This window comes from Eumetopias jubatus, unplaced genomic scaffold (assembly GCF_037043125.1).
Source record: "Eumetopias jubatus isolate StellerSeaLion01/CBP00866 unplaced genomic scaffold, mEumJub1_p1.0 scaffold_1, whole genome shotgun sequence".
Classification (NCBI taxonomy): Eukaryota; Metazoa; Chordata; class Mammalia; order Carnivora; family Otariidae; genus Eumetopias; species Eumetopias jubatus.
The window spans coordinates 666367-692456 of NW_028274807.1; the positions used below are offsets into that span (position 1 = coordinate 666367).

Below are 26090 nucleotides of genomic sequence, written 5' to 3' on the forward strand. Positions count from 1 at the left end.
ACGCCCAGCGGGACACAGGCCGCACTCCTGTCCCCAGGAAAGAGTCACACGCAGAGACAGTTCTAGCAAAGGACATTAACAACGGGAAACTGGAAGCGGCCTGCTAAGCAGGATAAACTGGGTCCCCAAAATTCACAGGTCCAAGCCCGAGCCTCCAGCACCTCAGAATGGGACTATCTGGAGACAGAGACGCCAGGGGTGCATGTGCACAGAGGAACCACATGAACAGGCAGCTCGAGAGCGGCCAACCACAAGCCGAGGAGACAGGCCTCAGGAGAAACCAGCCCTGACCTCCAACTTCCAGCCTCCAGACTGAGATGATAAATTTCTGCTGTTCAATCATCTGGTCTGTGGTATATTCGTGATGGCCACCCGAGGCGACTGAGACCAAGAGATGCTGACGCCGAAGCTGTGCTCACTGGGGCAGAGCACGTGCACGGGGCCACCACAGCCCATCACGGTACGCCACCTGCCCAGGGTGGTGGCCACAGAGACCCGGGCTACCAACACCACAAGGCATCACCATCAAATAAAAGGGAACCTCGGGTGACAGGAAGGCCACACTGACCACATCTCAAGTGCTCGCAGTCCATGTGTCCACGGACTGACGAACGGATAACGAACACACGGTGTGTACACAATGGAGTGTTACTCAGCCATAAAGAACGGGATCCTGCCATTTGTGACAACGTGGACGGACCTCGAGGGTGTAAGCAAAATAAGTCAGTCTGAGAAAAACACGTCCCACATGACCTCACTTACATGTGAAATCTTAAAACTGAGCTGACAGATAGAGAACAGACTGGTGGCCGACAGAGTGGGGGTCGGGTGGACAGAATGGGAGAAAGTGTCAGAACGTACGAACCTCCAGTTACAAAACAGAGAGTCTGGGGATGTAGTGCGCAGCACGGGGACTACAGATGAGAACTCTGTACCGTACACCTGAAAGCTGCTGAGAGAGTAGATCTTAAAGTTCTCGATCACAAGAAAAAGAAACTCTGCAGCCCCGGGTGCTGACAGACGTTAAGTGGACCCGCTGTGGCGGTCACTTGCAATACACACAAACGTCAGCACCTTGTGCACCTGAAACGAACGCTGTGTCCGTTTCCCGTCAACAAAGGACAGAAGGGCCCATCACCTCAGGCTGAAGGCGGAGTCCGTCGCAGGGTTCTCTTCTTTCTTCCTCAGACCTCTCTTCTAAAGACACACTGGGTGGACTAAGAGAAAATGTGTTTTAAAACCTCCTCACATGCCCTTTCTCCTCCCTGCTCCCTCCACAGCGATCCTACTTTCCATCAAGGACAGGAGCCCTCGGCTGAGCAGGCCATGTCTGTGGGACCACGTGGCGGGACCTTGTGAGGGAGCAGAGGGGACCCCGGGTGCCGCTCCTAGCCTTAACGCTCTCTTGCTTGGAGGCCCAAACAGAAGCTGTGTTTCTAAAACACAAGGCTCCTGCTCTCCACTGGCATGAAATTACAAACATAACTAGATTTCAATTCAGCTCAAGGTTCCCACATTTCAAAAACATGCTGATGATGAAAAGGACTTATGCACCTGATTTCCACAGACTCCAGAAGAGACTCTTCATTCACCTGCAGCCGCTGCTGTAACACAATCAGGTCTTCTTGGTAGCTTTTCTCAGCCTCCTCTAATTTCTTCTCAAAGTAAATTCTCAACTGCTCCAGCTCAGACTCGTGCTCGGCTTTCTCTCGCTGCCGCTGCTGCTGGAAGTCTCGCTTTAGGCGCTCTAGCTCTTCCCCGTGAGGCGTGAGGGCCGGGAGCTGGTCGTGGAACTCTTTAATGGGAAGGAATTACGCAGTCACCTTCAGACGAAACACTGAGGAGACATCAGGAGACACTGCAGACCTCAACTCCAGATAGGGCTCCAGTCCCAGCACCTGTGAAGGTGAAGCGGGACCCCTCCGTGGCTTACGGTGGGCGGCGCCTCACACTGGGAGGTGGCCTGGGCAGCCTCAGCGGATCCCACGGGCCCCCCCGAAGCAGAGTGCTTTCCCAGGCTCGTGCTGAAGGCGTCAGAGGCCAGAAGTGTGAGAGGCACTCCGCGTGCGGCTCGGGCCACAGGGCAGAGATGTGGGCAGCCCCCAGGACCTGAGAGCCCCAGCCAACGGCCAGCAAGGAAACAAGACCTCGGCCCTACAACCGCAGGGACTTAGTGAGCCACGGCGAGGCCCAGCCAACACCCTGATTCCGGCTGCGGGTGATCCTGGACAGAAAACCCAGGCACGCCCTCCCATTCCAACCTACATAACATCTGCCGGCTAATAAATGTGAGTGGCTTCTAGCCACTAAATCTGGGATGTTTCATTAAGAGCAAAAGAATAGTAATACACACTGACCTCGAGAAAACGCATCACCATTGCTGTTTTCAGCAAGAAAATGCTACAAGCTGCTTAACAATAATTAATAATCAGCTTTCAAATAACGTGGCTATAAACTGGTCCCTACCCAGAAGTTTCAAGACAAATATCCCTGGAAGGACCCCCAGAGGCCAGGGTGAGGCTTCCCCTATGGGCCTCGTGAGAGCTGACTGCTCAGGAGCTCAGGAACGCCATGAGCTGCACCCGCCGCCATCAACAAACAGGCGCGAGCAGACAGGCGAGGCCTCACCCACCACACATGTCTCTGGCCCGTCTTCATAACCCTGCTCTTTGCCCCCAGCAATGTGTGCCCAGCAAGGGGGACCCCTAGACTGAAAAGGCCCCACCTAGAGAGCAGCAGTAGAAACACACGTGTCCACCTATCTCGCTCGCGTCTCCTAACTTCCCCTGCTGAAGGTGCTGTCCATGGGTGGGGACTATTCTTACAGAGGGTCTTGTAGGAGGTGCCAGGTGAGCTGCTGGGCCCTGCGGATTTGGACATCACCCTCGGGGCCACAGGAGCCTGACAGCACCTGCCGCAGGGTTCACGGGGCATCGCGTGGTAAGGCACACCTGCACTCCCCCCAAAATGCCCCCTGACTCGGCTTCTCGGTAGACGCCAGCCCTGCTGTAAGCTTTATCCATCTCACGCTCGCAAACTGCCTCATAGGAACGTGAGAAAAATCACGATTCTGTAGCCGTTACTCAGCTAACTTGCTCGAAGATGAAACCAAGGCCCTCAGGTTTCCACCTTAAAACCACACACCAATTTTCAAAGAAGTTTACAAAATCACTCTTTCTGTGCCTGCTACAATTGTTAAGTCCTAGTTTGGGGTTTGAACAATTAAAAACACAGAACTTTCAACATGAAACTCCTCACCACTCGAGTCCTGTCCGTCGGGTGTGGGAGACTCAAGCTGAGACCAAAGGCGCCGGAGCTCTTCTTGCGACTGAGCCTTCAGCTCTGCGTAGGATGCCCGGAGGCTCTCTAACTGGAAAAGGAAGGCAACAGTGTGAGACGCCGCCTGAGACCAAGCCCAGAAGGTCTGCACCCAGCTCTGGGGGCACGCAAGGCGAAACCCCAAACCTGCAGCCAAGAGAAAACCAGCCACAGCGGCAGCACAGAGAGACGACAGCTCATTTCTAACAGGCCTTTACCTGCTTGTAGTCTTGTTTTCTCCTGAGGATGGAAACTTTCTCCGTTGTCCTAAACACGCATCCTTCTAACTTGTCAGGGGAGGGAGGGCTGGACTCCTTCCCAGGCTGCGGGGGGCCCCTCTGTTGTCCACCCCAGGGGCCCTCCCTCCCCCTCCTGTGGCATGCTGGGTTTTCTCTGCATTTTTCAGTTAACCCCCCTGGAAAGGGTCTCTTCAGGGGTGAACGGAGTCAGCCCACCCTGCACCCACAGAGCTGAGAGGAGCAACCACCGTCTTCACGGGGGCCCGGGGTCAGGCCACAAGTTGCCCACAGCACGAAGTAGGTGGGTACGCGTGCAGGGCTGAGGGCTGAAGGACAAGCCCTGCCAGAGGGGACACGGGACGTGGGAGCTTTGGCCTACAGTGGCCCTGAGGTCAGCCTGCTGCCTCATGGATGGCCCCACCAGCCTCACGCAAGGACAGGACTGAAGGTGCCCTTCCGTGTTCCTTTCCCATCTGCAGGGGAGAATCAGCATGGAGGTGACGAGGAAAGGCAGCCGGAGCAGGTGTGAACGCCACGGGCACAGAAGCACAAGCTCCTCCGGACTCTCCTCTGAAATCCGGGCATAGGCCGAGATGAACTCGGCCTCTCTGACTTCTTGGCCTGATGCCTGGGGCACTGACGATCCTCGGACAGAAGCCCTCGGTGTCTGAGTAAGATCTGACCACACCCTGCACGGTGGGTATGTGGTGTCATGCGGGCAAAGAGTTCTGAATACACAAGCAGCAGAAATGTTTCTGGCTAAATCTTCTCAGGACTTCTGTGCTTATTTAGGGTTATGGTCAGAGAACATGGCCTTAGACCCCTAATGTCTGGAGTCTGTGTCTCAGGGGCACTGGTAAAAAACACAAATTCTGTGTGTGTACGATTCAGCATAGGTTAGGTTAGGTCAGCTCCACAAACTCTATCCTTACTTCTCTACCTACTAACACCGACAGTCTCTTTAAATTTACTACTTAAGGGGCACCTGGGTGGCTCAGTCGTTAAGCGTCTGCCTTCGACTCAGGTCATGATCCCAGGGTCCTGGGATCGAGCCCCGCATCGGGCTCCCTGCTCCGCGGGAAGCCTGCTTCTCCCTCTGCCCCTCCCCCTGCTTGTGTTCCCTCTCTTGCTGTGTCTCTGTCAAATAAATAAATAAAATCTTTAAAAAAATAAAAATAAAAAATATATTTACCACTTAAGTTTCAGCAAATAACAACGTGAAACAATCCCATCCAAAATCTTCTAAAACCTCCCCTCCCTTGCCAGCTGGAATACAGAAGTCCCTGCCCACCTCCATCTGTTTTTCTGCCTCCTGGTCTCGGAGTCTCTGCTCCAAGTCCCGCACGTACTGACCGCGCTCAGACTGCAGGTCTTCGCGTAACTGTCGCAGGGTTGCTTCCTGTTGGGTCTCCAGAGTCCTCAGGGCACCTGGACAGCAGCACACACACCCCTGAGGGCGTGGCCTTCTCAACCACGCAGGAGCACAGCTCCTTCCGGACCCCGAGGCCCCAGCACCCTGCGCTCCTTGGGAGCGGCCCGGACAGGCACCACCTCCTCACCGCGGTGGCACCGAGTGACAAGAATAAATAATCGCAGCATTACTTTCTTGGTAACAATTTAATAATGGGACATGGACAAGTATCTCTGAAACAAAGGTTTCAGGAGAGGTGAGGGAGCTTGAGAAGTCTGTGGTCAACGAGGGGAGACCCCCAGGCTCAGCCTGAGCCACTCAGCGGGCCCCGCACCCGTCTCCACCACTGTGGGCGACACGCACCCACAGCCCCTCTGGCAGTGAAATGCAGGATGCTCATGCCCAGCGTGAGCCTGGCATGGCACGTGACTTTTGTTCTAGCATTCCACACAAGCACTCAGTCCCCTCTTCAAACCTGCTCATTTTAATTTGAAACTCACATTCAGCCTGATTTTTGGCTTGAAAAATCTTCTCCAATTCAGCTTTCTGTTCTGCCAATTCTTTCTTAAACTGGTCTTGTAAATTCTCCAATTCCAACCGATGCTTTGCAGACAATTCTCTGCGTAGGTTTTCTAAGCATAAACCTCTCTCCGACTCCCAGTCTTGCTTCAGGTTCTAATTCAAGTAAGGAGAGGAAAAAGACTATGGGCCAAGAGTGTACTATCTGTGGTAAAAAATGTAAATTGCATTTGAAAGCCAGGCGTGGGCAGTCACTGTGCCCAGACCAGACTGCCACTACAGGAAGCTGAATGGTCCCCACCACAAACAAGGACAGGAGCAGAGAAAGCAAGGACCACCTGCCCAGAAACAGAGCGTGGACGGAGGTCATGCTCAACAATTCACACACCCGTGCTCCACGAAAGACCCAGGACGCTACAGTGACATCACCTGACCTCTGCTGAGGGCTGGCTTGGTCCCACATGCCCTAAGAAATGAGTCCCCACCGTCCAGCTTAGAGGGGTAGGGCACAAGCCTCTAACCTAGGACTAAGAGCCGCCCTCCACCAACTGCCCGATCAGAGCAGCCAGGACCTAAACACCCTTATGTGTCCCCTGACGTCATCAACGTCCCCCAACCTCACCAGCCCCTTCCTCTGCTGTCACCGGCACCAACAGGCCTTCCACAAATGTAGCCTTGAGAAAGGGACCCATGGCCAGGATGAAAAGTTCCAGTGAGGGGCTTCCTTACAGAGGAGCTAATTCTGTCCCACCCTGAACAGAACTCTCTCCCAGGAGGGGTGTACCAGCACAGGCCGTGTGGTTAGCCCAGCACATGGTGCCGGCTGCGGCGTTGCCCACGCAGCATCTCTGCCCCCCTCCCCCAAGCTCCCGCAAGGTGCCTGGGACCTGCACCCCTCACTTTTACTCAGTGCCACGGGGTACCTTCCTGCCCTGCGACGTCCGCCAGTCCCGGAGCACAGTGAGGCCACCTGGGAGCAGACTTGAGGGTGCAAAAGAGCTTCATGTTATAGAACAAGTACACATGAAACACCCAACAAGCTGTGCTGACAAATTCAAACTGTCCAAAGAAAAGGATGCTTTTCCTCTAAAGCAAAAGGCAATGCATTTTCTACCTGCATGTTCAATTAAAGCTTTGATTGGATTCTGTCTGAATCAGGTGAGGGGCTTTCCTGTGGGGACTCCAGGCAAGCTGGAGGGATGGAGGGAACGGGGAGACGCCACACACCCAGAACGGCATTTCTACCCACGTCTACCTCTATCGTCCTCGCGTTTTTCTCCATTTCTGCCTGTAACTTCTCCTTCAGCTCGGCTGCAAGAAAAACATAAAAGCAGATCGGATCACAGAGTCTGACCACTTGGAGGGGAGAGGGCTGCCGGCACACACAGGCTGCTCCACAGGAATACTCGCCAACACTCACAGGACAACAGGGCGGGTCTGTGAGGGAACGCGAATTCCACGTGTGACGTAACGAACGAATTATATTCCTGCCCAAAGCAAGGACGGAGCCTTCAGCCAGCCTGACAGCCCCCAAGCTGGGGGGTCCCTGGGCACCTTATACCCGAGTCCCCCTTCTGGTCTGTCTGCCCCGCACGAGCCCTCACACACCCTGGGCCTGTAGTCCAGGCTCCCGCCATGCCAGACTCCAGGCAAGGTATGGAAGACAGACAGGCAAAGACATTCTAGGACCTGGCAGCTCCCGAGCCCCAAGGAAGAACCACAAGAGGTACCAGGTGTTGGGAGTGCAGAAGAGGAAGGGGGCTGGGCCAGTGGGCGTCACCTGACATGGACTGAGAGGTGTGCACACCTGGGGGTGTGGGCACCAGGAAGAGAAGCAGGGGCCTCAGGGAAGGGTCAAGGGGCAGCTGGGGCCAGCCAAAGTCACACGTGGAAGGTGAGGGGCCTGAGCAAGCCCAGAGCTCAAGCAAAAGCCAGGCACCACCTCTGAGGGGAGGTCACAGGGGCCCAGCCCAAGGCAGAGCCTCACAGAGCAGAGGGCAGGCATGCGCCCCTGTGTGTTCCCATCTCCGGGGGTGAGCATAGAGAAAACAGGACAGGAAAGGGCCCAAGGTAAAACATGTTTTGTATTTTCAAAAATGAGCAAAAGCAGGGGGACATAAAACTACTTATTTATGTTTATTTGAATTTACATGAAGAAACATGGGACGGTATCCCCAGAGCCCGAGAAGACTGGCTCCCTCTGAGGGCTGGGGGTGGGACCCGGAGGAGGAAGACTTTCAACACATCCAGGGCCACGCACGCTGCTTTCATTTTTCAAATGAAAAACTCAAGAAACAGGCAGATGAGCAGAGAAATGGGGATGACTGCTCATGGGCATGGGTTTCTTTCTGGGGGATGAATGTTCTAACCTTAGATTGTAAGGATGTTTGCATGACTCTGAAACACACACTTTAAATGGGAGAATTGTATGGTATGTGAATTATAGCACAATCAAGCTGGTGTTTACAAAACTGTTTACAAAAGTAGTGACTAACAAAAAAGTAGGAAAAAAACCATTAAAACATAAAATTGTATCTTAGATGCAAATAAAGGGCTCAGTCTAGGCCAGAGAACCACCAAAGGAAAGGTGCCTAAGCCGTCCACCGGGAACGACGTGGCCCCACTGGGAGCAGAGTGAGGAGCCTGTGGGATGTGGGGGTCTGTGTCCAGGAGCATCTGGGTCGGGCACAGACACAGTCCCGTCAAAGAGGTGGACACAGAAACTTCCAGCACACAAGCAGATCACCTCCAATGATGTGACACCATTTCAGAAATGAACACAAGCCCACTGGATGAGCGGACAGAAGGCAAGGGGACAGCAGAGCCCCACAGAGCAGGAAGCACACTGCTCCACCCAGGAGACAGACAGGGCCCCGAACGCGTGGCACTCGTGCGTGGGCAGGGAGATGTGGGTGGGACACGCCCCTGATAGGGGCCCTGCCTGCCTCCCCAGAACCAGCAGTAGGGGCCTTTATGTCGCAGACAAGTCATGGGGAAGCCCACGCCCAGCCTGCAGCCCCGTACCTGTCTCCCGGCTGCAGCGCTGCACCATCTCCTCCCGCTCCCGCGCGTGCTGCTCCCTGGTCAGCTCAAGCTCCTGCTGCTGCCTACTCCGCAGCAGGGCCAGCTCCTGGGCATGCCGACCGTTCAGCATGGCCCGCAGCTCTGTCAGCGCCGTCTCCTTCTCCTTCTGGAGGTTGGCCTGCGTCAGCTCCAGCTGAGCCGTGTGCATGTTGCTCAGACTCAGGCGCAGCGCCTCCAGCTCCAGGGAAGGCACCTGCTGCAGGACAGAGAGGGGCTTCTGGGGGGCTGGGGAAAGCACCAGCACGCTGCCTGGCGTGTCCGTGTCTGCCAAGACACTGCAGCAGCAACCCCTTCCCACCACCACCACAGGCTCTTACACCTGCTTCCCGAGCCTCGTGCTGCAGCACCGGCCAGCACCCCGCAGGACCTCAGGCAGCCCAGGCACAGCCTGGCAGCTCGCCAACCACCTAAAACAGCCACCCAATCCTATCCTGAAGCCCCTCCAGCCCACATATGCTCTCCCTCCACCTAAACTGCAGCTCTGCAGATCGCTGGGGCCGTTCCTCGAGGACACAGGCCACACAAAGCCAGTGGCCACGCAGGAGGCCCCAACCTCCCTTCAGGCAGGCTCCCCAGCCCATAGGCCCATCCTGGCTGGAGCCAGGTGAGCAGCCATTCCAGGTGTTGCAAGACCCCCACCGGAACCATGGGACAAGAACCAGAATACAGGGCGCCTGGGTGGCTCAGTTGGTTAAGCGACTGCCTTCGGCTCAGGTCATGATCCTGGAGTCCCAGGATCGAGTCCCGCATCGGGCTCCCTGCTCAGCGGGGAGTCTGCTTCTCCCTCTGACCTTCTTCCCTCTCATGCTCTCTCTCTACCATTCTCTCTCTCAATAAATAAATAAAAAAAATCTTTAAAAAAAAAAAAAAAGAACCAGAATACAGACAGGAGGAGGCTCGGGACAGTCACTGCCTACGAGGGCAAATGTGAGGCCAAGCAGGGCCCAGCAGTGGCTGAGCTAATGACCCCATCAGGAACCCCATGCTCCAGACCAGAGATGAACGCGCTCTGCACGTCACTGCTCTGGAAGGTGGGCAGAGGGAACAAAGGAGACACTTCTGTGCCTAGCTAAGATACAGGGAATCTGTGCTCCTTCCGCTGACCTGGGGAAAGTGGAGGAAGGCCAGGGTTCCAGGAAACATACCTTATTCCCAGTTAATACAAACAACAGAAAAACATGTCTGGAACTTAGCACTTAAGGGACACCAAAAAAGCATAAAAATAAAATGAATAAAGGGGAGTGCCTGGGCAGCTCAGTCGGTTAAGCGTCTGCCTTCGGCTCGGGTCATGATCCCAGGGTCCTGGGATGGAGCCCCGCATTGGGCTCCTTGCTCTGCTCATGCTCTCTCTCTCTCTCTCTGTCAAATAAATAAAATCTTTAAAAATGAAGAAATAAAAAAAGATAAAGGAGAGCAATAAGCAGAAACCATGGGAAAAGAACATGTGTCTCCAAAGAGGCCGGTAAGGAGCTCCAGCAGGACAGGGAGGCCACAGTGAGGTGCAGGGATGCGCACCAGCACTCCCGCCGCAAGGGCGTGTCCAGAGCACCCTCTGTTTCCCGTAGGTGGCAGCCACCAGGGGAGTCGAATGTGCCTCCAGGACAGCCTGGTTCACGGCTTCTCCTCCTCGAGGCCCCTCATGACCACTGAACCACCTGTGTTTAATGAGCGGGAGCGGCAGCTGATAGGGAAACTGCCGGCTGTGCTGTGAGTGGCACCTGGCCAGACCCGCTGCCCCACGCATCCTCACACATCTCTCCACCTGCCCTTTCAAAGGCCCCCCACATAGCAAGCCTGCAGCACACACCCATCCACTCTGTGACAAACCTCTCCTACCTGCAACCCTCCCAGATCCCCAAGCCCACTGGTGCAAATTACAGGGCGAGTGTGCAGGGGTCGGCCACACCCCAAGGACCTGGATGTGGGCCCGAGCATCCCGGGTCACCTGGGTCTGCAGCTGCATCTGCTGCATCTCTGTCAGCCGCTGGAGCTCCATGGCCACCTGCTGCTGTGTGCCGGACTCACCCTTCTGTCTTCTCATTAGTTCCGCAATTACTAGCGTATATTCTTGCTCGTAGTCCTAGAGAAGCAACACGAAGGATGTGACCCAGAGCATTCACATGAGAAAGCAGTCACTAAGAACAATTATGACACACCAGAGAGACCTGAGCCCAGCAGTGTTCACGGCAGCACTACTCACAACTGCCAGAAGGTGGGAACAACCCAAGTGTCCACAGACAGGGGAAGCATACACACAATGTGGAAAAGCCATCCAGGGGTATCACTCAGCCATAAAGAGAAGCTACAACACTGATAACCTCCAAACGTTAGACTCCATAAGAGCAGCCAGACACATACTGTGTGGTGTGAATAAGAAATGTTCCAACAGGCAAATCTACAGGCACAGAATGCCGGCTGGTGGGTGCCCGGGCTGCAAGGGCAGAGGAATGGGGAATGGCTGCTAATGGGCATGGGGTTCCTTGTCGGGTAATGAAAATGCTTTGGAATTAGACAGTTGTGATGGTTGCACAATAAAATGATTGTATTAAAAACCACTGATATATATACTTTAAAATGGTGAATTTTGTATATGTGAATTCTATCTCAATAAAAATAACTATGGAAGAACATTCAACCTGTTTAAGTGGCTGAGGGTAAAGTAGAAAACCCCAGAGAGAGGCCGCTGCAGGTACTGATACTGGACAGCAGTGTGAGCTCCCCACGCTGTCTCTGGGGATCCTTACGGGAGGGATAATGTACATAAAATGCCTGGAAGTGGCGGGTGCCAATAAAAGTTGAATGAACCTGAAGATCTAAATTTGAAACATTTTATAGCTAGTAAATCAGCAAAAGTTGGTGATAATATTGATCCGCAATGTCACCAAGGTCGTGGGGAAACAACCGCTGTCAATGACAGAAAAGTTGGTGTAACTTTTTCTTATGAGCTATTCTGACAACATATGTCAAAAGCCATAGAAAGTGTTCCTGTCTTAATATTCCCAACTCTGGGGGCGCCCAGGCGGCTCAGTCGGTTAAGCGTCAGACTCCTGATCTCAGCTCAGGTCTTGATCTCAGGGTTGTGAGTTCAAGCCCCACGCTAGGCTCTGTTGCTGGGCTCACAGCCTACTTAAAAAAATTTCCCAACTCTGGGAACATTTTCAACATCACCAATCCAAAGGGAAAAGAAAAGCTACAGGCCCTCTATGAGCATCCCAGTCTCCCCCACACCCCCCCAAGCCCCACCCCAGCCGGACCACGCCCCACCTGAAGCAGGCTGCTACAGCCACAAGCCTCCCAGCTTCCCCTGTGGGACAGCCCAGACCTTTCTCTCGGGCTTGTCTACAAGGCACCTTAGACTCAAAGCGAACCGAGTTTTCCTGTCCAAGCTAGGGCTCCTCCGACATTACCCACCCCAGTTAACAGCACCCCCAAACCCTCACAGTGCTCCTGCTCCTGCCTCCCCTCACAGAGACCGCACAGCAGCCCAAGGCCGGCCCTGACATCCCTCCATTCCCATGAGCGCAGCTCACTGGCCCCCACGGTCACTCGGCCTAATGTGAGGTCACTGGCTTGGAGACCAGATGACGCACTCAGAAAACAAATCCAACCTTGTCCCTCCCTTGAAAGACTCAGTGCACCTGCTGCCCTTGGGGGCAGTCCCTCCTGCTGTCCCAGCTGGCACTTGCCTCCTGCACCAGGGAGTTGGACCGGCTTGGACCGGCTCTGCCTTGGACCCATCCTTGGACCGGCTCTGCCCCCCTCCCTCTGCTCCTCTGAGACCTTCCCAGCCCTGAGCCCCGCCCCTGCAGAGGCTCCCACTGCCCCCCGCACATGTCAGTGATGCCCAGGAAGCACTCAGCACTGCTGGGAAGACGCACCCGCAAGTACCCCTCTATCTGTGAGGGCCCACAACGTGGAGGCAAACTGTTCCAAGGGGAGTGTCAGAGCCCATTAAACATCATTATGAATGCTTCATCACATTAAAGGGCTTTTTCCAATGGTAAAAGGTAATGTAGGAGCGTCCAGTTTTAAAGATAAAAGGCAGAACCTTAAAACATTTTTGCTACAAACATCAGAATTGTTGGATAAAATATAACAAAAGTGACTCTAAATGTTCTAAGGGAGGGAACAGCCCAGGTGCCAGACAGGAGGGACGTGGACGTAGAACGACCTAGGGAGACGGGGACACGTGGGAGCACCACACGCTCCCAGAACCGGTGGCTTTGCCGGGAGGGCGGTTAGAAATGAGACTGTCGGACACAGCCAGGTGTCCTGAAGGCCTGTGCGGCAGGACAGGACACATATCCTCACTGCCTGAATGCGGGAAGGCCAGGCAGCTCACCCATCATCTCCAAGTGCGGAGGCAGAGGAGGCGAGGTGGGGGCGTCTCTCCTGAAAAATTAAAACCCAGGCCTGCTCATCATACTTGTTGACAAATTTATACATGCCATGGGATGCAGAAATCCCCAAAGAAACTGACCTAAGAATAAGTCCTAGCAAGGGCACCTGGGTGGTTCAGTCGGTTAAGCATCTGCCTTCAGCTCCCGGACCTGGGACTGAGCCTCAACCTCAGGCTCCCTGCTCAGCGGAGAGCCTGCTTCTTCCTCTCCCTCTGCCTGCCGCTCTGCCTAGTTGTGCTCTATCAAATAAATAAAATCTTAAAAAAAAAAAAAAAATCCATCCTAGCAAAGCGCTATTCCCGGGACACCAATCGGATACAAATCTGGGACCCATTTGGAGGGGCTCGCACAAGCCAGGACACAGATATTCTCAGGGAAACCACACAAACACCTCACTAAAAGTGAGCACAAAACAGGCTACTCCAGGAAGGGTAACAGGTACCTGGAGAACAAAATATTAAAGAAAAAAGGACCTCCCACAGCACCCACAAACTGTCCCACACAGGTGTGCAGCTCAGAATAACCCCAAGCCATATGGATAACTTACAGTGAAGAACTGCCACACTCTAAATACTGGGCAAAATTCAGACCAATTTGCTCATAAAAAGATAGTTACACTTAAAAGCAGCTTCAAAGTATCTCCAGGAAACATTACATAATACAAAACGATATCACTGTTTTTAAGAAATCCAAACAGAATGTCCTGAAATACAGACAGTAAAGACAAAATCAACTCAGCAGACGGATTTAAGAGCAGAGTCAGTGAAGGAAGAGAGAACCCAGATGAGATCTTCCACCAAAAGAAGGGAAGACGGGACAGGTGTACACAGAGGAGCTCTGAAAACCTTCCCTGGAATTTCAGGCCCTGGAGAAAGAAGGGCCAGACGCTACGCATGGAGATACTGCCTGGAAATTTTCTAGAAGCAACAGAAGCGAAAGGTATCAGCCACAGACTGAGAAAGACCCCATGATCCCGCATCGCTCTAGTAAAAGAACAGAAGTGCACATTTAGGCCTGCTGAAGTAAAATTCCGGAGCAGCAAATAGAAGTCTGCAAAGCGGCGGCGGCAAAAGAACGGCGGACTGACAGCTGACACAGAAGCAGGGCAGAGCTGGACAAACACCCGGCATGTGACACATCCACCACCAACCTGAATGTCCACACCAGTAGGACTATCTTTCAGGAACAAAGGGAAAAAACCAAAAATACATTCAGGAAAACATCACCTGGGGGCACTGGCTAAGAAGGGTCTTGCTAGAGGAAGTACTCACATGTGTTCTGCAGACAGAAGGAGCGTGGCCCCACCGCGGAAGAAAAGGAATAAAGGATGAAGACGACGGAACTATGATACTAACCCTAAACAAGAACTGACCACTAAAAAATAAATAATTGGGGCGCCTGGGTGGCTCAGTCATTAAGCGTCTGCCTTCGGCTCGGGTCATGATCCCGGGGTCCTGGGATCGAGTCCTGCATCGGGCTCCCAGCTCGGCGGGAAGCCTGCTTCTCCCCCTCCCACTCCCCTGCTTGTGTTACTGCTCATGCTGTCTCTCTCTCTCTCTCTCTCTCTCTCTGTCAAATAAATAAATAATCTTAAAAAAAATAAAATAAAAAATAAGTAATTCCTTACATCAGCATCACAATGTGGAAGCAAAGACACTGTCCTTCACCAGGTAAGCAGATCAACAGGCACATCCATGCAATAAAGCAGTGAGGAGAAGGGAGCTCTGATGTAGAAACAGTCTGCCTGAATCTTGTTATCTGTTATGCTACATGATTCAAAAGTCAGACCCAAAGGCTACAGATTCTACGATTCCGTCTGTACCACAGAAAAGGCAAGAGTACAGAACAGAAATGGGTAGGCAGTCACCAGGGGCCGGGGGGGAGGGGAGGCCGACAGCCAGGGGCGCACAGGGAAACCTGCAGGGGTGGGCTGCTCTGTGAGGGGTCCTGTGGTGCTGCACTGGAGTCGGGGACGGCGGGGTGCATGCGAGCTTACTTTAATACGTGTACACACGGACAGATACATACAGAATTAACTACAGACCTGTGTGTGCACATGGACTAGTGTGCACACACACCTGCTGAGCCACCCAGAAGCGGTGACCACACCCAGCGCCCAGGTCTTGGTTTCTACACCATCAAATAAAAGGAACCAGGGCCCCTTCAAGAAATGGGTGACTCAGAACTGAGGCAGGGAGAGCACAAGATGGGCCTGAAGAAAGCCACAATGTGCTTATAAGACAAAGGACGGGACATGTCACCAGGACACAGGGGCCAGACTGAAAAAGCTCCCAATGGCCAGAGCTGGAATACTTGAAGCAACAAAAAAGATAAAACGTAGTTTGAGATTGTAACACAAAGTATAACATAAATACACATGAGCCCATATGGATATAAATACGTGATTAAATTAATGGGGGCGAAGAGGCAAATCTTCCTTACAGAAGAATTACAAATAAAATGTATGGTTACTCCTCCCTGCAGGACGCAGCACATAATTTCCCTCCCTTGAAGTGTGTGTTGGGCTCAGTGACTCTCTTTTTTTTTTTTTTTAAGGGTAGCACTAGGATTTATTGAACTGTGCCTTAGTACAGGCGCTGGGGCTTGCCCATGGTGCTCTTGATGTATAAAGCCCGGACGTTCTGCCAATTCTTCTTGAGCAAGGACACCAGGAAATTGACCGCTAAGCGGATGTTGTACACAAGCTCGTCATCTGTCATCTTCACATGGCCAACAGCCACTGCCAGACACAGCACCTTCTTCATCTGGAATTTGATGGTGGACTTCACTTCATCCACTTTGGCCACCATGTTCTCATTGTGGGTCAGCAAGGAAGGGAACTTGCCAGCCTTATTCAGGCCTGGGCCCAGGATTCGGGGGATCTGCTTGATCAGAGATTCTGAAGCCAAAAACGCATCATACTTCTTGGCCAACTTCTTGACTAATTTCTTATTCTTGTTGAGTTTCTTCAGCGCCTCAATATCCATGTGGGGAATATCCACTGCCTTGGCCTCATCACAGTGCTGCTGATCCCCCAAAACACATACGGAGAACTTGGGGCAGGGAGTGGACTTAAGCCTGACGGTGCCCGAGAAGCGTTTGTCCTTCTGAGGGTCATAGTTCTTCAAACTGATCTGCAGCTCCACCGTCTCCAAAAACTTCCAGCGCTTGTGCCGGTTCCCGTGCAGGACTTCCGGCACTGCCTCGTACAGGGTGTCGCGGGACACTTTGCTGCTCATGGTTCTTCGCGCCGCAGTAACCAGAAAAGTCAATGACTCACTTTCAAAGAGGAGAGTCTGCAAAAGGGGAAACCTGGCTGACCCTGACTGGTAGAAGGAGATTACAAGGGCACATCGCATCTGTGGTCAAATCCCTAACTTGAGTCTAATAATGAAAAAACATCAGAGAAACCCAAACTGAGGGAGAGTCCCCAAAGTAACTGACCAGTGCTATTCAAAATGGTCACCAGAAACTAAGACACTGTCAGAGGCCCGAGGAGACGAAGCAGGAAAGACGACTAAAAGCAATGTGGTGTCCTGGGAGGGGTCCCAGACAGAAAAAGCTCTTAGTGGGAAAACTGGTGAAACCCAAGCAAGTCTATTTAGTTAATAGTAACGTCGCAGAGTTTATGCCTTAGCTTTGACGAATGTGCCATGTGTCTAAAATGCTAACGATAGGAAAGTGGGGTAAGGGGTATACAGGAAGGGTCTGTACTAGCTCAGCAACTTTTCTGTAAATCTGTAACTATTCCTGAATTAAAAGTTTATTTAAACCAATGAATAGCTGGATAAATAGAAGGATGAATGAATTGTGGGGTTAAAAATTATTTTTAAAAAAAGGAATGCAGGGGTGCCTGGCTGGCTCAGTTGATGGAGTGTACGACTCTTGATCTCGGGGTCGTTGAGTTCAAGCCCCACAACGGGCACAGAGTTTACTTAAACAAACAAGAAGGAATGTAACACTCATTAGGGTGGCTACTATAAAAAAGAGGAAACAGGTGTTGGTGAGAACGTGCACTGTTGGTGGAAATGTAAAATGAGGCAGCCACTGTGGAAAACAGTATGGAGGTTCCTCAAAAATTAAAATTAGAATTACCATCTGATTTAGCAATTCCACTTCTTGATATACACCCAAAAGACCTGAAAGCAGAGTCTCAAAGAGGCATCTGCACACCTTATCCACAGCAGCATTACTCACAATAACTAAACCATGGAAGAGACTCAAGCATCCATCGTCAGAAGAATGGATGACCAAAAAGTGGTCTAACCATATGAAAGAATATTACTCAGCCTTAAAAAGGAAGGAAACTTTGTCACAAGCTACAACACAGATGAACCTTGAGGATATCATGCTAAGTGAAGTAAGCCAGTCACAAAAAAACCCAATTACATGATTCCACTTATGTGAGGTATCTAGAATAGTCCAAATCAGAAACAGAAAGTAGAATGGTGGCTGCCAGGGGCTGGGGGAGGGGGGATGGGGACTTACGTTAAAAGCCAACAGAGTTTCAGCTTTACAAGATGACAGAAGCTGTGGAGATGGACAGTGGTGATGGTCGCACAACACTATGAATGCATTTAATACGATTGGGCCGTGCACGTAAAGATGGTTAAGGAGCGCCTGGGCTGGCTCAGTCGGTTAAGCACCCGACTCTTGGTTTTGGCTCAGGTCATGATCTTGGGGTCTTGAGATGGAGCCCCGTGTCAGGCTCTGCACTCAGTGGGGAGTCTGCTTGAGATTCTCTCCTTCTCCCTCTGTCCCTTCACCCTGCTCCTGCATGCCGTCTCTCTAAAATAAGTAAGTCTTTAAAAAAAATGGTTAAGATGGTAAATTTTAAGGTAAGTGTATTTTATAATTAAAAAATAACAAAAACATATACCAAGGGACTTATAAATGGAGTTTAAGTATTCTAAGATCCTTGTACTTTCGAAGACTGAAGGTACTGATTAAATTTAGACGTAGAGAAGTATAAATGTTGCATGTAATAAGCTCACCATTAAAAGAATAGAAACTGAATATATTATTACTTCAAAATGGGTAAAGGGAGAATCAAAAAAAATCCTCATAAAAAATAATCCAAAGCCCTGCCCCCACAAAAGGAGAAAAAAGGAAACAAAACAAACAGAAAGCCTAAATGAAACATAAGCTCAAACACATCAGTGATTACATTAAACATAAATGAATTATACTATCCACTAAAAAGACAAAGACTGTCAGAATAATTTTTAAAAATCAATCCCCCACTGTTTAGCAGGACATACATCTAAAACACAAGGATGCAAAATGTTGGAAGGGAAAGGATAAAAAAACACCAGCACCGTGTCTGATACATTTATACAAAGTCTGTGTGCATAACTGCCACAGAAATCAGAATGGAGTTGACTTCAGGGTTAAGGGAAGACAGTAGCAGGTCCGGCACTGTCCTGTGTCTTACCTGCAGGAGGATCATGTGGTATTTACTGTGTACTTGTTAGGCTGTATGTACACTTGTGTAGTTTCTACTTTTCCATGTACATGCTATATGTCACAGGGATTATTTTTTGTTTTTGTGTCACAGTTCAAAACAAGTATAAAAACATGTATTTAAAGGTGAGCTTTGTGGACCCCACCAGAAACCATTTTTCCAGGCCATTTTTCCAGGCCCTGCCTATGATCTAGATCTCACCTGCAATAATGCAAATTAAAAACCAAACTTGCTCACTGCCTAAAGTAATGTGGACTGAGTCCAGCTAGAATCCAATGTTTAAAATACAGAATTTTAACAAAACAGTTGGAAACCAGTCAATTCAGCATCTAATAAATTTCCTTCCAAATGCTAAAACAAAACAAATTAATAAAAGTAATTAATCCAACACATGTGGAGTTCATGCCAAGTCCTGTGGCAAAAACTGGTACACATACATACAACTGATTATGAGAGAAATGAAGGTCAGGCCCAGGAAACACACTGCAACAATAGGGAAATGGGTCAATGAGGGAAGGCAGACATGACCACTATCCTCAGTGCATGAAAGGCAACCTTCTCTCTTCAACATCCGGAAGGAAAGATCAAAGGTCCCAAGGAAGGGAGATTTGGGCTCCATCAGAAGGGTCCCCAGAAAGACCTTCTGTGCAAGGGCAACATCAAGGAAGTGAGGCCTGCAGGGGAAGCTCTGTACCCAGCTCTCCTTGCTCTGAGCTTCTACTCTTGAAGGGACAGGGTCCTTCAGATACTGAGTCCTCTCTCTGGTTTGGATTTCTACCACAACAGGGAGAAATCCTCTGACAAGGTTCATACTTTAACAGAAGACCCTGAAGAATACCTCTGTGAGAACCCCAGGCTGCTCCAGATGGTTGTCATCCAGCTTCTGCTGTGGCTGCTCCAAGTGGCCTGTCCTCTCTCCACTGAGGTCCTCCACCTAAGAGGGGAAGAGCCAGAGAAGAGCATTTACAGCAATATCCAGAGCTGAAACCTCAAGCCTTCCTGCCCACACATCCAAATGCCCACATCAATTCCATTTCCTCCATAAACAATTCTCAATCTCTAAACATTTTTTATGCAACTCATTTCCCTAATGATGTTGCTGCCCCTTTACTTTTTAAGATCTTATTTATTCATTTGTGGGGTGGGGAAGGGCAGAGGGGGAAGGAGAGGGACAAGCAGACTCGATGCTAAGTGCAGAACCTGACATGGGGCTCAGTCCCATGACCCTGAGATCATGACCTGAGCCGAAACCAAGAGCTGGATGCTTAACCATCTGAGCCACCCAGGCACCCTGCTGCTCTTCTAGTTAATTAATTCTGCTTCCTTATTTCACTATGTGCATGGCACTTAAATTACTAAATTTTAGTTTCTCAATAAATGTTAACCTTTCAGACACATGCGTATTTCCTAAGCTCTTTTTATTAAGTTCAAATAGTTCATCTTCAAGATTTTCCATTTTTAGATAAATTTTTTCCTTAGTAATTTGTAGAAACAATATTTTTAGTTTCTTTTTAGAAATCATCTCAGGGGTGCCCGGGGGGCTCTGTCGGTGAAGCGTCTGCCTTCAGCTCAGGTCATGATCCCGGGGTCCTGGGATGGAGTTCCATGTCAGGCTCCTTGCTCAGTGGGGAGCCTGCTTCTCCCTCTACCTCTGCTGCTCCCCCTGCTTGTGTGCACGCCCTCTCTCTCTCGTTCTTTCTGACAAATAAATAAAATCTGAAAAAAAAAAAAGAAAAAAATCATCTCAGGGCGCCTGGGTGGCTCAGTTGGTTGAGCGACTGCCTTCGGCTCAGGTCATGATCCTGGAGTCCCGGGATCGAGTCCCGCGTAGGGCTCCCTGCTCAGCAGGGAGTCTGCTTCTCCCTCTGACCCTCTTCCCTCTCGTGCTCGCTATCTCTCATTCTCTCTCTCTTAAATAAATAAAATCTTAAAAAAAAAAAAAAGAAAAAGAAAAAAATCATCTCAAACTTGAGTTTAAAGTTTCCCAATGAAATTATCCCTGATGGTTTTTCTGCCCATGAATTGAGAATAATTCTGGGCTTTTAATCTGCTGTGCAAAATGAGTTGATAATGACTCTGCAAAAAAGTTGGGTGATGTCTAAAGATAATCTATGTTTGAAATGTGAAATCAAAGGCAGCATTCCACACCTAAATCTCTCTCATGCTTTTGTGGTCATTAACCACAGCATCACCTTAACTCTGGGTGTATATCAGGGTCTGCAGGACCCAACTGTAATTGTTTCTTTTTTAGGCAGTTATAACTACGTGAGAGGACTAATATTTCATAAATTTTCTCTCTTATGGGTCTTCTAAAGCACAATGAGAAAAATTTACTTACTTCTTTAAAAAAGAAAATAAAACATATTTTATCTTGAAATTACTACATGGGTCCACTAGACCCTTGTGTATATTTAAGATCCCAGATAGTGCTGAGCAATCTTGTTCTCCTCTATCACAATGCCACTTGATCATCCTAAGAATTACTTCGTGATACTCAACAGTTTTTCCCAACTATGCTAACAACAGCCAGAATACTGAGAAAACAAGAGAAGGGAGCGTCTAAAGAACGAGGAGGCAGTGCAGTGAAGTCACCACCCTTTCGTTTTCTTCATCACTGGAGACCACCCCTGCAGCCTGTCTCCAGCATGACAATTCATTAAGAACTTTTCATTTTCCTCCCAAAATGGCAATGAGGAGAAAACTGACCGTGAAGACTTTCACAATCGTCAAATGAATTAAAAGATGAATGCAAAGATGGCAGCACTTGAGGCCAAGGGTGGTGGCAAAACTGACAGTAAAAATGAAGTCTCAGATTACGATAATCAGGAATCAGTAAGTGAACAAAACAATATATCTGAAGAGAAAGAGGAAGCATGGTAGTCTCATCCAGTTGGTCACTCACGTGAAGGATTCCAATTCATGATATTTTACATCAAGAACCTCCACCATCCTACTTTGCTAAAAGCATATCAATATTCTTTCATTTTTTTATCTTTATGAGCCAAAATTTACTTGATATAAAGAGGTGTCAAAATTATTAATATCATTTTAACTTACGGCTTTTTTTTTTTTAAGATTTATTCATCGAGAGACACGGGGTGGGGGGCAGATGGGGAGGGAGAGAGACAGGCAGACTCCGTGCTGTGCACAGAGCCTGACACGGGGCTTGATCTCATGACACTGAGATCATGACCCAAGTCAAAATCAAGAGTCGTATGCTTAACCGACTGGTCAACCCAGGAGCCCCTTTACTGCTTTATTCTTACTCCTGTAAATTACTTGTGAAACTTAAAAAGTAAAGAGGGTCCACTGGACCCAGATGATAAATGGTGGTAATCCACACAACTGGGAGTTGGAAGAGTCCTGGAACATACTTCCTAAACCTTCCACAGCCATACATTTTAAATCTTCAAATACAAGTTTTTTGAAGGTGGGTTTCCTCTGAAATTCTTGACCTCCGAGCAATTTTTGGATGGTTCTTTTACAAGAAATGGCGTGTACTTACTCTGTTCCTGACACATAACTGAAAGATCAAATACTGCTTTCTGTCATTTCTCAGTTAAAAATGCCAGAATGGAGATGACTACTGCAGTGATTAAAATATCTTTTCATCATGCACTCCACTTAAATTGTGAGGGAAGATGGCTAGATCCTGAACATTTACCAGAAGTCCTTTTACAAGTCTATCTTTGCTTATAACCTCCTGAAAAAAACTCAAATCTTACAAACATGCTTTATTTATATATTCTTAGAATTCAACATGTGCCTGTGTTTTCTGCTCAGATGAGCAATTTACTTTCTTTACCCTAAGGATTTAGAATCTTTATCTGAAAAAGTATATCAAAATTACGATATGTAAACTTCTACAAATTAATTTTCATTAAAGAATTTTCATGTTAGGCTGTATTTTCCAGCTGTCTGCTATTTCCAATTTTTTTAGTCTTTTGGTCTTAAAACTAAAACACTCAACATAAAAAAGAGCTTAGACACTGAGTTAAGTGACAGAATTATTTCACCCAGCTTAGCAGGTTTCCTTACACAACAAGCCCACCCACCACTGGAGGGTGGCCCTGCCCAGGGCATCATCCTGGGACTGCCTCAGCAGAGGAGACCACAAGGAAAACAACCAAGTGCCAACTGGGCTTTTTCCACTTCAGGCACTGTTCTTCCTGGGCCGTTTTCCAGTTATTTTCCTACGTCTAAAGAGCATTAAAGTCACAAGTGTCTCACATAAAGTATACTTTTAAAACCAAACTAAGAGGGGCGCCTGGGTGGCTCAGTCATTAAGCGTCTGCCTTCGGCTCAGGTCACGATCCTGGAGTCCCGGGATCGAGTCCCACATCGGGCTCCCTGCTCAGCAGGGAGTCTGCTTCTCCCTCTGACCCTCTTCCCTCTCATGCTCTCTATCTTTCATTCTCTGTCTCTCTCAAATAAATAAATAAATAAAATCTTTAAAAAAAAAAAAGAATTCCTACAAATCAGGGCACCTGAATGGCACAGTTAGTTAAGTGTTCAACTCTTGGTTTCAGCTCAGGTCGTGATCTTAAGGTTATGAGATCAAGCTGAGCGACTGGCTCCTCACTCCACATGGAGTCTACTTAAGACTCCCTCCTCTTCCTCTCCCCCTGCCCCTCTCCTACCCCTCCCCACCTCAAATAAACAAATCTTAAAAAAAAAAAAAAAGAATTCCTGCAAATCGACAATGAAAAAAATTTTTTTTCAAAAGTCAAACGCTTACCAAAACAAAGCTAAACCAGCAAAGTCCAGACACTCAATAATGTTAACACTGACAATGCTTGACATCTAATCAAAAATTATTAAACATGCCAAAAGGTGGGAAATGTGACCCATAACTAAAAGAAAAATCAGTCCAATGGAAATATATCCAAAAATGACAGAGATGATAGAATTAGCAGACAGGGACATTAAAATAGCTATTACATTGATAACCAGTATTTAAAGGAAAACATGAACACAATGAGGAGTGAAAAATAATAAAACAAAATACCTGAAACAAAAAGGAATTCACCATACTGGATTAACAGAGTAGATATTGCCAAAGAAAAGATCAGTTACTTGAAGACAGGGCAATAGAAGCTTACTAAAAAGAAGCACAGAGATACACAGACTGGAAAAAAAAATTTAATAAGTAAATAAAGCAAAGTCTAAACAACCCACAGGATAACACTAAACAATTTCCAGTATATAAATTTGAGGTCACAGAGGGAGAGGGATGGGAGGAAACAGAAAAAGTATTTGAAGAAATGGCCAAAAATTTTCCAAATTTCAAAGTTCCATTAAGGTCAACAAATCCCAAGCAGTATAAACACAAAGGAAACCTCCCTAGGCTCATCATAATAAAACAGTCGGAAACTAGAAATAAAAACAAACGTTTTTAAAAGTACCCCCAAAATGGGCGCCTGGGTGGCTCAGTTGTTCGGTGTCTGCCTTCGGCTCAGGTCATGACCTCAGGGTCCTGGGATCCAGTCCTGCATCGGGCTCCCTGCTCTGCGAGGAGTGTGCTTTCCCCTCTCCCACTCCCCCTGCTTGTGTTCCCTCTCTCGCTGTCTCTCTGTCAAATAAATAAAATCTTTAAAAAATAAAAAAATAAAGTACCCCCAAAAAAGAAAGAAAAGACTCTGCAGAAAGAGAAATGAAGAATGACAGCAGATATCTTCAGAAACTATGTAGGCCCGAAGACCATGGGACCACAAGGTAAATGTGCTGCAAAAACAAAACTATCAACTTCAAATTCTACATCCAGTAAAAATTTCTTTCAAATATAAAGTCAAAACAAAGTCATTTTCAGACAAACAACAACAAAAACCAAGAAATTCATCAGCAGACCCGCACTACCAAAAAAACTGTTGAAAGGAAGTTCTTCAGGCTGAAGGAAAAATGATACATGATAAAAAATGGGGTTGACACCAACAAACAAAAGCCCTGGAATTGGCAAATATGTTGGTAATCGTAAAAAACTGCTTCTCATTTTTCTTAGATAATACACTATTTGTTTATTTGTGTTTAAGTAGGCTCCACAGCCAACATGGAGTCCAACATGGGACTTGAACTCACGACCCTATCTTCCAGATCTGAGCTAAGATCAAGAGTCGGACGCCTAAACGGCTGTGGTGTGATTGCCAGGATACTGTTGTAAGTGAAAAAAGCAAGATACAGAAAATATGTAAAGTATCCTGCCACAAAAGAAACAGACGGTAAGGGATATATGCACATACTTGCTTCTGTTTTTAGAAATGTAACAATAAGCAAGCAACTAAATAGTTACCTAGAAAACAAGGAACGAAATAGTATGTAAGGAACAGGCATATATTAGTCAAACCATCTGAATATACTTTGACTTTATAGATTCAATTTTGGAACCGCGTTGATGTTTTACACAACTGTAAAGCTAAAACAAATGAAAAAAAAATCCCTAAAACATGAAGAGAAAATAAAACAAATGAATATAAATATATTAAGTGACCAGCTTAATCACATAAAGCAAAAACTATTTCAAGTGACTTTAAAAGAAAGTAATTTGCACATCACTGTGGAAAATACTTAAAGGACAAAAAACGCAAAGAAATCACACGGTTATTAATAATGCTGGTATTTTAAAACTATATATAGAGAAAAGCAACTGGGTAATTATGTTCATGTTAGGAACATACGTTTTTAATGTTAGAAATTTCAAACTTAAGTAGAATCGTAACCTACTAATCTGAAAATGTCAGTATGAACTCATAAACTATAAAACAAAACCCTAACTATTCACTGACATGACCTAGAAACAATGAAACCCCTAATGTCCAGATCATGTTTCTGAATACTCTTTCCCACTAGGAGGAGCCAGGAGTCGCAGAGAAATGGCTGGGGCAGGAAATGTACAAGCTGACCCGCGACATTTTTTTTCCAAAAGCAAGGCTGCCATCATAGTTATGACTGTGGAGGGTCAAACTAAGGATGCACTCCCTGGTGAAACACGGGAAAATCTGAGCAGCACGGTAACAGGCATACGAGGCGCTCATGACAAATCATTAAAAACAGGCAAATTTACAGTGATGCTCAAGAAAGCCATTTCATTGGTCACATCTGGAGAACTGTAGCCCAGGGAAATGAGGAACTTTTTTAAACCGGTGACTAAAGGGAAAGAATGAAGCATTTTCCCTGCCTTCCCAATGCAAACTGGACCTCAGGGTAACCGAATAACCGATAAAGGGAAGTTCTCCTTATAGATATGACAATCAATAAAGAAAGAATGGCAGAACTGAAATATTAGTATTTTGTGCTCACTGGTGAAATAACAGTTCTAGGCAATAACCCACAATGGCTACCAAAACCTGAGATAAAAAGTTCACAAGGACCTTTGAAGTGGACAAGCATGCAGACTGGGCCTAAAGCCACTGTAACACCACAGAGACTACCAAGCATTGTATGCTTTCTGACAGAAGTGCACAATTACAAAATATTCTTGCCATTAAAAAGACTACCATAACTCCTAACTCTAGGAAACAAACTGAGGGTTGCTGGAGGGGATAGAGGTGGGGGGGTCGGGTAACCAGGTGATGGATGGGCATTAAGGAGGGCACATGATGGAATGAGCAGCGGGTGTTGTATGCAGCTGATGAATCACTGATCTCTACCTCTGAAACCAA

At 48.3% G+C, this 26090-nt stretch overlaps 1 protein-coding gene and 1 pseudogene across 5 annotated transcripts in view; both read right to left on the reverse strand.

Annotated features, from left to right (window-relative positions):
• The window catches only part of PCNT (pericentrin), a 126302-nt gene that overhangs the window by 88484 nt on the left and 11728 nt on the right, over positions 1-26090 (reverse strand). For 3 of the 5 annotated variants that reach the window (XM_028094746.2, XM_028094747.2, XM_028094744.2), the window contains exons 3-11: positions 19274-19369; positions 10517-10651; positions 8512-8767; positions 6743-6798; positions 5469-5643; positions 4849-4985; positions 3259-3370; positions 1555-1795; positions 1139-1217 (exon numbers count right to left, since the gene is read on the reverse strand). In XM_028094746.2, the coding sequence (XP_027950547.2) occupies positions 1139-1217; positions 1555-1795; positions 3259-3370; positions 4849-4985; positions 5469-5643; positions 6743-6798; positions 8512-8767; positions 10517-10651; positions 19274-19369 (1287 nt within the window). The remainder of the gene's footprint in view (positions 1-1138; positions 1218-1554; positions 1796-3258; positions 3371-4848; positions 4986-5468; positions 5644-6742; positions 6799-8511; positions 8768-10516; positions 10652-19273; positions 19370-26090) is intronic. The other 2 variants (XM_088023586.1, XM_028094745.2) reach the window with 1 other exon arrangement.
• Positions 15517-16210, reverse strand: LOC114201836 (large ribosomal subunit protein uL1 pseudogene; annotated as a pseudogene).